At 45.2% G+C, this 12,353-nt stretch overlaps 1 protein-coding gene across 3 annotated transcripts in view; it reads right to left on the bottom strand.

Moving 5' to 3' along the window:
• The window catches only part of GVQW3 (GVQW motif containing 3), a 43,319-nt gene that overhangs the window by 8,838 nt on the left and 22,128 nt on the right, over window positions 1-12,353 (bottom strand). For 2 of the 3 annotated variants that reach the window (XM_032166963.2, XM_032166962.2), the window contains exon 2: window positions 7,439-11,907. In XM_032166963.2, the coding sequence (XP_032022854.1) occupies window positions 11,809-11,907 (99 nt within the window). In that variant the 3' untranslated portion in view covers window positions 7,439-11,808. Of the gene's footprint in view, window positions 1-4,030; window positions 4,710-7,438; window positions 11,908-12,353 lie in introns of those variants that run through there. The other variant, XM_058424522.1, reaches the window with a different exon arrangement.

Below are 12,353 nucleotides of genomic sequence, written 5' to 3'. Positions count from 1 at the left end.
CCAAGCCGCGTCCCCAAGCCCGCGCCACCAGGCAGCACCTGCACACCGGCGGGACACGGGCCGTAGCACACCCGTCACCTGCCCAGGCCAGAGACCGCTCTCCGCCCTAGAGATCACAGCAACCCCGGCTTTCCTCGCATGGAGCACAGCAGAGCTGCTTGGGAAATGTGGGGTCACACCTTCACTGGCTTCTCGGGAGCAGCTAGGCTGGGGTGGGGAATGACCTGGGAACACAGATAATCAGGGAATCAACACAGCTGGAGGCAGCATTGGAACCCAGCGTACTGGAGGCGGTGGCGGAGTGGGGATGCCCAAGCCCAGAGCTAGGCCCCTAAAGGTTTTTTCCCAGCCCAGCGGGATCTCTGGCGTTGTTGGAAGGCCTGCCCTGCTTTAAGCATAAACAGAGGAAGAGACTAAGGCAGCCAAGGGCACTGAGCCGGGGGCATAGGGAAACGGGGCAATGTGGTGTTCTGGGCTGGATCCTGGAACAGAAAGAAGGCATTCACGGAAAAACTGGTGAGAGCCAAATAAAGTCTGGAGCTTAATCGCATTGTACCAATGTCAGTTTCTTAGCTTTGACAAATGTATGAAAGGAATGTAAAAGGTTAACAAAGGAAGCTGCGTGGGGGTAAATGGATCTCTTTGTTCTATCTTCGAAACTTTTCTGTAAATCAAATTATTCTAAACTAAAAGTTTATTAAAATATTTAAAAAAATTTTTAAAAAGATAATGCCTGAACTTAAAATCAAGAAGCTGCAGTATAGGTGTCTTATTTGGCAAATGGAAGTAAATACCGAAAGAAATAGCTGAAAGTGGCTAGTTGTCTCTGAGGAGTAAGGTTTGGGGTAGGGGGGATTAGGGCAGGAATCTACTGTTTCTTGTAATAAGCCTTGGAGACTATTTTGGCTTTTGAACCATGTACATATTACTCTTTATTTATTTATTTTTTTTTGTGGGGACCATTGCAGGAATCCTGATGAGAGGTGATAGCTCTGGCAATGACCATGAGGCAAAGATAAGTAGATCTAAGAATATTTAGGACATGAGTTGGGAAAACCTGGTGAGATTGCCTGGTGCAAAGAGAGAGGAGAAGAGAAGAGAGAATCACGAAAACTGGGGCCTGTAGCTGAGGTTAGGGGATGGCTGACTCTTGGTGAATACTTGGATGCCAAGGGTTCCTCCAGGTACCACTTATAACAAAAATGACGAGCTCTGCTTGGGGGGATTGGAACTGGCTCACAGAGAGAGGGGTGTTTGAACCGGGTCTTGAAGAGAGTATAGAAGTTCCCAGTTCCACAAAGGTTGAGCTCTAAGGTGAGAGGGTATCTTAAGGAAGAATATTCTTGGGCAAGTGTGGTGAAGACTAATAGGAAGTACAAAGGCACAAAAGCATGTGAGCATTGTTTTGAGGACAAACAATGAATTGTCCCATGGAGTGAGAAGTCCAGGAGCCATGTTAAGAGAAGACAATAGTAGAAATAAAGCAGAGACAGAAGTTTGTGACCAGAGCCCAGCGGCCTCCAATGTAGCCCAAGTGGTCCCCTCCCTCAAATTGGTGGCAGCATAACAAGTACAAATCCGAAAAGCAATTTGGAAATACACATCAGAAACCTTGAAAATGTTTCTATCCTCTATCTCAGTGATCCTGCTCCTGGGGATTGTTTCTGAGAAAATACAATTTTTAAAGCATAGGGTGAGCAGCACACACTGGTATTTTTTTTTTTTTTCATCATTATTGGAAATAGGGAAAAACTGGACAAAAACAAAAGTTTCATCAGAGGAAAATACTTAAGTAAAAGATAGCAAATTCACCCAGTGAACAATAAATATGCCGACTGGTATGCCTGTCATAATTTAGGTGGGCTCACCCAGGGTGCCTGCTGGGCCCAGGGGAGGGGAGGTGGCCAAATGTGGGCAAGAGAGGAAAAAGCAGAGTGGATTCTAGGTCGGCCCCTCAAGGGTTGGGAAGGAGAGCTGCTCTTTACTGAGCATTCCCCTTTTGGTATCTCACTTAATTCTCACTGTGATCCCATTAGTATCATAAGATGGTACTAATGCCATCCCCATCTTATAGATGAGGACCTGTGGCTCAAAGAGATGGAATGATCTGCCCAGGGCCATCTAGCTTCAAAGTAGAGGAGCTGAGATTCCAACCCAAGTCAACATGATGGCAGAGCAATCGATGCTTTTCCTCTGCCACATGATGCCAGTTGTCAATGGCGATCGTGTTATCTGTGGAAAGTCCCTTTACATGACCCCTGGCATATTTCTTCAGTCTTGGGAGAACAATGCCAAGCCAGTGTGGATACGAGGGGCTGGCAATAAGTAGCCTTGTATGATACAAGGCTAAGCAATAAAAACAGAATACATAGTTGTATCAGTAATACAAGCGGCCAAAAAATTATGCTCATGGACAACAGCAGGAAAGGGCAAGGAGAAATGGAAACAGATAATGTGTGAGTGGGTGCTCTCTTTCCTCTTTCTCTTCTTGAAGTTTCCGTTCTTAACACTGTATTATTTGCACAATAAAAAACTATTCATAAGGAAAGATAGAAATACTGAGAAAATACGAGTCCCTGGGGTGGCCCATGGCCATGCCTTGAGTCCAGCTGCAGCTCTAGGCTTTCCAAAGCCATTCTGACAGCAGCACTCGTAAAGAAGAAGCTAGCTTCTTTTGGATGAAGGGGGGAAGGAGAAAAATGTAGCCTGTGACCCATGCCAAGAGGCTTAAGTTCCTTGCCATCATGCTCCAGGGTTGGTGTCATTGCCACATCTGATCAAGCTCTTACCCTGGCTGGGGAGGTATGGCTGTGACCTGGCACTTCCCAGCTCAAGAATTTTTGCATCTAATGGTATTGTTGATCCCTGTTCATTTGTTTTTGCCTCTGCTGGCTGGGGCTTGGGTTTGGCTTTGCTGGAGGAAGGGCCAGTGTGGGATTCTCTCTGACTGAGGGACAGAGGCCAAGGTGACCTCAGCCAGCAAAGAGAACAGTGAAACAGCACCATTTATGCCTGGGTTTCAGAGCTGGGGTGCAGTGATTTTTCTTTGATTCATGCTCACACCCCATACCTCACTTGATTTTATTCTATCCTTTAGATCGCCATTCCTTTCCAGATTTCATACATTTGCCTATGCTGGTCTCTCTGTCTGGAACGCCCTGCCTCGTTTTTCCTGACAGAGCTAAGCCCTGCCCATCCTTCAGTACCACTTTGTCGATGAACCTTTTTCCAGTCTCCTTTTGGGGAATGAATCACTCCATCCTCTGGCTCCCAAAACACTTGATTTGTATCTTTCCTATGGCAATTGCATTTGTCTGCAGTAAATTATAGCTATTTATGCCCAGCTCTGTTTCTCCTACTAAATGGTGAGCTTCTCAAGGTGGCCAAGAAACATGTCTTATCCAACTCCCATCCCTCACACAATGTCTGGCGTGTGGTAGGTGCTCAATCAATGTATGGAATGACATTAATTTACAACGGTTGAGTTCTTCCTCTTTCTATGCATGGGCTCTCTGGGAAAGCTGTTGAAATTATAGGCAGATGACCAATTGGTTTTTATGTCCATTTGAAAGAGGCAGGAAGACGAAGAGAGTTAAAGCTATCTGTGGATCCATATTCCAGAGGTTTCAGCCAGTGCCCCTTAGGGGGATGAAAACTGGAATAATAACTAACACATGCAGAGGCTCTTACTTACACTTTCACACCCATTAACTCAGTTGAGTCACAGAAGGGCTCATGGAAGTAGGCTGGCTGGGCAGTATATGGCCTGTTCCAATGTTACAGCTGAGGAGACCAAGGCTCAGAAAAATGAAGTGATTTGCAAGATTACATCAACTCAGAGTAGGGCTAGGACTCAAACACAGATCTGTTGACTCCAAATTCCATGCTCTTGGAATTGCTGAGGTGACAGGGGCACAAGCAACCCTTCCCCTTGATAAAGGTTTGCAGAAGGAAGAAAGGAAGCCTATGGTTAACCCTTGATGAGGTATACCTGCACCAGGCCCCAGTTGTTACCCTCATACATATTTACCTCTCGTCTAGGGCAGAGACCATGCTTTCTCCATCATTTCTCTCTCCAAAGTTCAGGTCTTTGGCAAGCCTCACACTTTTCCTGGGTCTTGATTTTCAGGTCTAAAATGAGGAGGCTGAGCTAGAAGTTTAAATTGGGTCACATTCACACTGGCACCCAACACAGAGCCTGGCCCACAGTTTCCATCACCCTCTCAATGGATGACTCCCAGCTCCAACACTAGAGGCCTCCAGGACTCCAGCTGACATGATGCAGTGTGTACCCTGCACGTTGCAGCCTCTTCCCAGGCTGGCTGTGGAAACTGAGCCTCCTCCAGACAGCAGGGCTGCTCCACTCACGCGGATCAAGTCCGGAGCCTCATTAGTCATGTCAGATGACATAGTTAACACTTGGAGCCAGTACAGCCAGTTCATCAAAAGCTCCTATGTGCCTGGCTCCATCACCGCAGCTGAGGAACTACTGTATGTGGAGCAGGCAGTACATCAGAGGAGCAGTGCCAGAGTGCCTCCAAATTGGTTTTGATTAATTGCATAGACATGTCTTTAATTGGTGCCAGTGTAGCAGCCAGAGAACTTATGGGAAAGCAGGATGTTATGCTTTCATTCCCTGAAGTCTCATAAAGCAATGAAAGATGAGGAACAGAATCACTGCTCGTTGAAAATTCATCGACCGTGCAGACCTAGAAAACACAAATAAGTATCTGAATTGAAACCTAACCTCATTTTCCCAACTGGTTGGAAGCCATGCATGTTCCCCTCTTCTCTGCCTGCCTGCCGAGATGTGCAGCTGAGCAAAAGGTGTGATTTCTAAGAAACAAGTGCTTTAGCACAGAGACAGCATCTCGGCTCTCTCCAGGCCCTCCTGGAATCGACGCCTGGAGGTATTTGGGAAGGCGCCTCCCCTCAGAAACGCCTCTCTCCAGCCCATCACCATCCTATGAACTGTTATCAGAGACTGATTCACTTTGGGTGAAGCATTCATTCACACATTCATTCTTTCTTTTTTACCTCTTGGAGATTTAAGACATATGTATTGATTGTGTGCTAAATACAAAGCACTGTTCTGGTGTCATAAGGAACATAGTAGAATGAAGTAAAAAAAAAAAAAAAAAAAAAGACCCTTTTCCCAGGAAAATGATTATATAGGAGAAAAGAGAGGACAGATGAACTAATGCATCATGAGTCACATCACATAGAAGAGGAACCATTGGGATTTGACATCAAGACTTGGGTTCAAATCTTAGTTCTGTTTCTTCTTACTGAGCCACCTCAGATAATCACTTTAATTCTCTAAGTTTCTCCCTCTTTGGGAGGCTGGAGTGCAGTGGTGTAATCACAGCTTACTGCAGCCTCCATTTCCTGGGCTCAAGTGATCCTCCTGTCTCAGCCTCCCGAGTAGCTAGGGCTACAGGTGTGCATTACCACACCCAGTTTTTCTTATTTTTTTGTAGAGATGGGGTCTTACTCTGTTGCCCAGGCTGGTCTTGAACTCCTGGGTTCAAGTGATCCTCCTGCCTCAGCCTCCCAAAGTGCTGGGATTACAGGCATGAGCCACTGAGTCTGGCCTGAGTTTTAATTATAGAATAAAATAGTGATACTTACTGGACATGTTGACTGTGAGACTTATAAGAATGAGCAGGGTAGAAAATACCCAGCATAGGGCCTGGCACTGATCAATAAATTGTCTCCAATTCCAAATAAGCATCACTAGTGAGGCTCTGATAGGGTGCTGGGTGACAGTTCAGTATTCCAGGAACAAACCATTACTGATCACAGACTCTGTGCCAGGTTCTATCCTGAACATTAGGGATTTAGATAGAAAGCTCAGTCCTGCCCTTGAATGAGACTGAGGTCCACTAGGGAGTCACAATGATTTAATGTGGTAAGAATGGCGAAGTGTCACAGGTGTGCTCACAGAAGTCTACTCGGGCAGTGAGGAGGAAAGGAGATAGTGGTCACTTCTACCTGAGAAATCAGGATAGATTTGCCTAAAGAGGCAATGCTTGAACTACATCCTGACACATAAGAATATTTTCATTTACAGATAAAGAAGAAAGCATTTTCCATACACAAGGCCACAGTTTTCTTCCTTTTGTTCCTAGAGCAAACAGGAGTTACCCCCATAGGATCTTGGAACTAGCTGTTCTCTTTGTATAGAAAGTTCTTCCCCTAAATTTTCCAAAGCCGGCTCCTTCTTGACATTTATAACCCAATATTTTATTTTATTTTTCATTTGTTTATTGTATATCTTTCCTACTAGAACGACAGGTCCATGAGAGCCTGAGATCCTGGCTTTATTTTCCTCCACTCTGTTACAACATCTAGAACATTACCTGGCATATAACAGGCATTCGGTATACATTCATTGTATGAATAAATAAATAAACAACAGGAGGCACAGGAGGGCATACCGCAATTGAGGACCTATTCTAAGCACAGTGCCTGGCACGCAGCGGACCCTGAATTTTCTTTCGTAAAATTAAATAATGGGAAATGCCTGAAGCATAGGCCAGAGGAACTGAAGTGGAAGGTAATAGAAGAGGTGGCCTCTGAGCTGCACCCGGGAAGAATGACAATGTGATAGAGATGCTAGGAAGGGGATTGGGAGGATTAAATCACAGAATTTTTAAGTCCCTTCCAATCTTGAGCTTCTAAGAATTTCTCCCGTACAAATCATCTCCTGTCACCCTTCCTGATCCCCTCGCTCACACCCCTCCTTTCCATTCCACCCTGTCTGGAGGCTGTAAGGACATCTGACACACCATTTCCTGCCAATGTAAATCATAGACTGCTGTGTGATGCTCGTTCACAGGTTTTACCATCCCCCAGATGGAGATGGCCCCAAATCTCAGGGTGGAGGCCTCAAGCAAAGCCAGCCTTACCACAGGGTGGCAAATAAGGGGGAACTGTTTACCCACCAGCACCTTCCTGGCCCTGCTCCCAGATAATTTTATTTCCTCTGGTCCTGGATCTGCTCCTTAGTTGGATGCACCTCAGTTCACTTGCTGGAGCACTGATGTGTGACTGTTTAACTGCTGCTGCTTCCTGTCCCAGGGATCCTGGGCTTCAGGGAGCATGGGAAAGAGACAAGAAAGAGAGCTTTATATGAGGTAAGCCTTGACAGTAATCATAAAAGTCAAAGACTAACTTACACTTAGATAGTGCTTCACAGTTTACAAAGCCCTAGAGGACCCCTATTCATCCTTCAAGGCCCGAACAAATGTTACCTCTTTTCACTAGCCTTCAGCTCTCCCAGGCAGAGCTAATCCTTTCCTCCACACTTGATAAAACCTCCATGATAGCCCTTACTGCCTTGTAATAAACGTATCTGTGTACGTGTCTCATTTCCTCCACTAAACCATCAGAACCCTGGGGGCAGAACCTCTCTTCTCCCAGTAAAACACATTTCTTTCTTTCTTATAAAGTAATTTTAATGTTCATTATACATATTTTCTAACTACAAAAGTAGTATTTATAGTTATAATAATAAAAATTATATATATAAAAGCATAATGAAGCAAATTTAACATCACTTATAATTTCATCACCCAGATCAACCCCTGGTAATGTTTTGGATATATCTTGAGGGTTTTTTTTTTAGCACAGAGAAGGTAAAAATGGGACTATATAATGCATGTGGTTTTATAGTCTGATTTTATCACCTGTCTTATTGTGAACATCTTCAAACATCATTGACAGTTCTTTAAAAACATCATCTTAAATAGCTGCATTATTTCACTTAATGAGTATGCCCTAATTTTCTTAACAATTTCTCCATTGTGGGACATTTGGGTTATTTCCTTCTTTTTACTGTTTTTATAAATAAGTCTGCAATGAATAGCTGTTACATAAATCTTTGTCTGCATTTCTGACTGTTTTCCTAAGAAAGATTCCTAAGAAATCTTCCTAGAAGATTCCTAGGTCAACTGGTTTAAACTATTTTTTTTTTTTTTTTTTTTTTTTGAGAGGCAGTCTTGCTCTGTCACCCAGGCTGGAGTGCAGTGGTGCGATCTCAGCTCACTGCAACCTCCACCTCCTGGGTTCAAGCGATGCTCCTGCCTCAGCCTCCTGAGTAGCTGGGATTACAGGCGTGCACTACCATACCCGGCTAATTTTTGTATTTTTAGTAGAGACGGGGTTTCACCGTGTTGACCAGGCTGGTCTCGAGCTCCTGACTTGTGATCTGCCCACCTCGGCCTCCCAAAGTATTGGGATTACAGGCGTGAACCACTGCGCCCGGCCCGGTGTAAACTCTTTAAAGCTTCGTGATGCTCATTGCCAAATTGCTCTGAGAAAACAATATCAATTTATAATTTCACCAATGCAACACGTCTCACCTGACCAACATTATAATCCCATTTGTATCTTTACCAAGTCCAGCATCCTTTTCACAATGTCTCACAAGTTAAGTAATTTTTCTTAAACACAGCAGAAATTATACAACCAAACTTAGAGTTATCCTATTCCAAGATGTCAACCTGGGAGGGCATATTTATTTATTGATTGATTTATTTAATTTTATTTATTTATTTATCTTTTTGAGACAGAGTCCCACTCTGTAGCCCAGGCTGGAGTGCAGTGGTGCGACCTCAGCTCACTGCAAGCACCACCTCCCGGGTTCATGCCATTCTCCTGCCTCAGCCTCCCCAGTAGCTGGGACTACAGGTACCTGCCACCACGCCCGGCTAATTTTTTGTATTTTTAGTAGAGACGGGGTTTCACCATGTTAGCCAGGATGGTCTTGATCTCCTGACTTCGTGATCCACCCGCCTTGGCCTCCTAAAGTGCTGGGATTACAGGCGTAAGCCACCACGCCTGGCCCGGCATATTTATTTAAACAGTGCTTCCACTACTTTAAACATTTTTTTTATTTGAAAATTGGCTGCAAAGCAGACAACACATTCTTTTGCATCTAAATTACAATATACTCTGTCTTCAGGGAATGATTTTTGATTTTTGGCAATAGTCAAAAGTCACATGAAATTTGTGAGATGAGAAGCTGCAGCTGGGTTTGGGGTCAGAAATGAGGTGCAATATTACAGTAATGAGATTGAGGTCTTTTGCAACTTGTAAAGAGAGTCCCAGAGGAGTTCTGGGCAGTAGTGGCATCATCAGAATAAAGGCTGAGCCTTCTAGCCTGACCATTTAAAAGTGGCTGCACTCAGGTGGAGGTATGACTCTAGTACACAGTTATTGAACCTCCTCTCATGACTTCATCGTTACTCTGTGGATAGCCCCAGGGACAGGTGTCAACTTATTTCAGAACTGAGCTCCAGGCCAGGTGTGGTGGCTCACACCTATAGTCCCAGCATTTTGGGAGGCCTAGGTGGGTGGATTGCTTGAGCCCAGGAGTTTGAGACCAGAGTGGGCAACATGGTGAAACCCTGACTCTACAGAAAATGCAAAAATTAGCTGGGCATGGTGATACATGCCTGTAGTCCCAGCTACTCAGGAGGCTGAGGTGGGAGGATCACTTGAGCTCAGGAGGTAGAGGCTACAGTGAGCTGTGACTGAACCACTGCACTGTAGCCTCGGTAACATAAGGAGAGCCTGTCTCAAAAAAAGTAAAAATGAACTCATCTCCAGGCCAGGCATGGTGGCTAATGCCTGTAATTCTAGCACTTTGGGAGGCTGAAGGGGGAGGATCACTGGAGCCCAGGAGTTCAAGACCAGCCTGGGCAACATAGTGAGACCCTGTCTCTACCAAAAAAAAAAAATTCTTGTAATTAATTAGCCAGGCATGGTAGCACGCACCTGTTGTCCTAGCTACTTGGAAGGCTGAGGCAGGAGGATCACTTGAGCCATGGAGATGGAGGCTGCAGTGAGCTACGATCCACTGCACTCCAGCCTGGACAACAGTACTGATCTGATCTCCTTCCCGCTTCTTCCTTCATCAAGCCCACTGGGACCTGATGTGACTTTAGAGGGGCAGTTGAAGGGGAGGGCGGAACATGGCATGGCAATGGAAAGAGCCCTCAGACTTCAGTCAGAAAGAAATGGGTCTGATGTGTGGCTCTACCTGTGCCTTTTGCCAGCTGTGTGTTAGGTCCCATTAGTAAAGGAGGATGCTACTTCCAAGGACTGTTCAGGAAAATGGAGAATATACATATAACCACACATAGACACACAAACACACACAGGTGCGCCAAATAGCTAAATGCTTATTGAGTACTGACTCCATGCCAAATACATACTGTGCTTTCTATGCATATGGCAGACCCTGTTGACTGGCTACCCAAAAGCCATTTGCTCCTTGTTACCTACCACTGCAGCTCCCTTGGGCCAATGAGATTTAGTAGAACTCTGCTGGGAGTTACCGGGAGAGCTTTTGCTTTCCCGATGAAACAGGACTGCGGAGTCTGAACTGTCTGCACCTCCCAACCCCTGCCTGCCTTGGAGGTGAGGGCTGGGTATCACAGCTATCTTGTAACCAAGATGGAAAGACCAAAGGAGCACCTTTGGAATTCTTGTTATGCCAGAGAATAACTACCTACTTAAGTCACTGTTAATTATCATTACTTGCGGCTAAAAATATTCCAATATACATGCATAAAAAGTGTCCACACATAAATAATGCTCAATAAAGGGTAGCTATTTACACGCATTAAAGTCCCCATCCTGTAGAGACTTGAAATGCCTTCTTTTTCTTCAGTTAGACCTCAGTCATCCCCATTGATCCCCTGCATCTTTGCAGGGCACCTACTCAGGACCAGGCTTTGTGCAAGATGCACAGGGCAAGAGGCGCCCCCAATCTAAGGAAGGAAGTGAAAAGCCTGAGACTACGCCAGTCTCTGCTGAGACATTGCCCAAACCCAGCAGGACTCAACAGGAAGCCTGGGCTTCCTCCTTCTACCTGAGGAAGGTCAAAGATGATGTGCAGGATGCTTGGTATTCCCCTTCACTGCCCACCTCCTGCCTGAGCTTGGAGATGCTTCTGGGTGGTAGAGGAAATGCTTATTGACTTCCACATCTTTCCAGCCAAATTCTCCTACCAGGGGCTCCCAGGCTCAAGAGAGCCCGGCTTCACCTGCTTGCTCTCTACTCCCATAGGAAACAGGAGGAATCTTTTTCAGAATATTTGCTCCAGCAAAAATTGCCCATAAATGCTAACAATGGAGAGAAGACAGAGATACTGAGCTACCTTTTAGATGCCTGGATGTCCTGCATGGGATTTTATAGAGAAGCAGATTGAACACAAAACCTATTTCCGCACTTAAAGTTGTATGGCTTTGGCAGTTTCGACAACCTTTCTGAGCTTCAGTTTTCTTATTTATAAAATGGAGATGGCTGGTCCAAAGGTAGTAAGTTATCTCAATCGATTGTTCACAGTCAGTCACAGATTGAACTCCTCGTTCTATTCCTTCCCTGTTTCTCACTACTGAACTTAACTAGTCTAAAATAAATAAGTAAAATAAACAAAATGGAGATGTGACAGCCAATTTTATGTGTTCACTTGACTGGATCATGGAGTACTGAGATAGATGGGAAAACATTATTTCTGGGTGTGTCTGTGGGGATGTTTCTGGAAGAGATTAGCATTTGAATTGGTAGACCGAGTAATGAAGAGGCACCCCTCCCTAACGTGCATGGACATCATCCAATTCATTGAGGACCTGAATAGAACAAAAAGGTAGGAGAGGGGCAAATTTGTTCTCGCTTCTTGAGCTGTGCCATCCATCTTCTCCTGCTCTTGTACATCAGCACTCCTCGCTCTTCGGCCTTTGGACTCGGACTGGAATTTACACTGTTGAACTCTTGGTTTTGGCTGGGCATGGTGACTCATGCTGATAATCCCAGAGCTTTGGGAGGCCAAGGTGGGGGGATCCCTTGAGACAAGGAGTTCGAGACCAGCCTGGGCAACATAGCGAGGTTCTGTCTCTACAAAAAATAAAAATAAAAAATTATTTGGGCATGGTGGCACATGCTTGTAGTCCCACCTCCTCAGGAGGCTGAGGCGGGAGGACTGCTTGAGCCCAGGAATGCAAGCCTGCAGTGAGCTAAAATCGTGCCACTATACTCCAGCGTGGGTGCCAGAACATTATCCTGTTTCTAAACAAACAAACAACAAAACCCGCTAAACTCTAGATCTCAGGTCTTTGTCTTCGGGCTTGGACTAGAACAACACCATTGGCTTTCCTGGGCTCCAGCTTGCAAATGGCAGTTCTTAGACTTCTCAGCCTCCACAATCACAATAAATCAGGTGAAAGAATCAATCTATTTACATGTATCTCCTATTGGTCCTGTTTCTCTGGAGAACCTTGACTAATACAGGAGACAATGTCTACCTCCAAGGCCGGGCGAGGTGGCTCATGCCTGTAATCCCA

Source organism: Hylobates moloch, unplaced genomic scaffold, assembly GCF_009828535.3.
Source record: "Hylobates moloch isolate HMO894 unplaced genomic scaffold, HMol_V3 SCAFFOLD_11, whole genome shotgun sequence".
NCBI classification, from domain to species: domain Eukaryota; kingdom Metazoa; phylum Chordata; class Mammalia; order Primates; family Hylobatidae; genus Hylobates; species Hylobates moloch.
The sequence above is the reverse complement of the archived record's forward strand: the minus strand, read 5'-3'. Positions and strand labels throughout refer to the sequence as shown.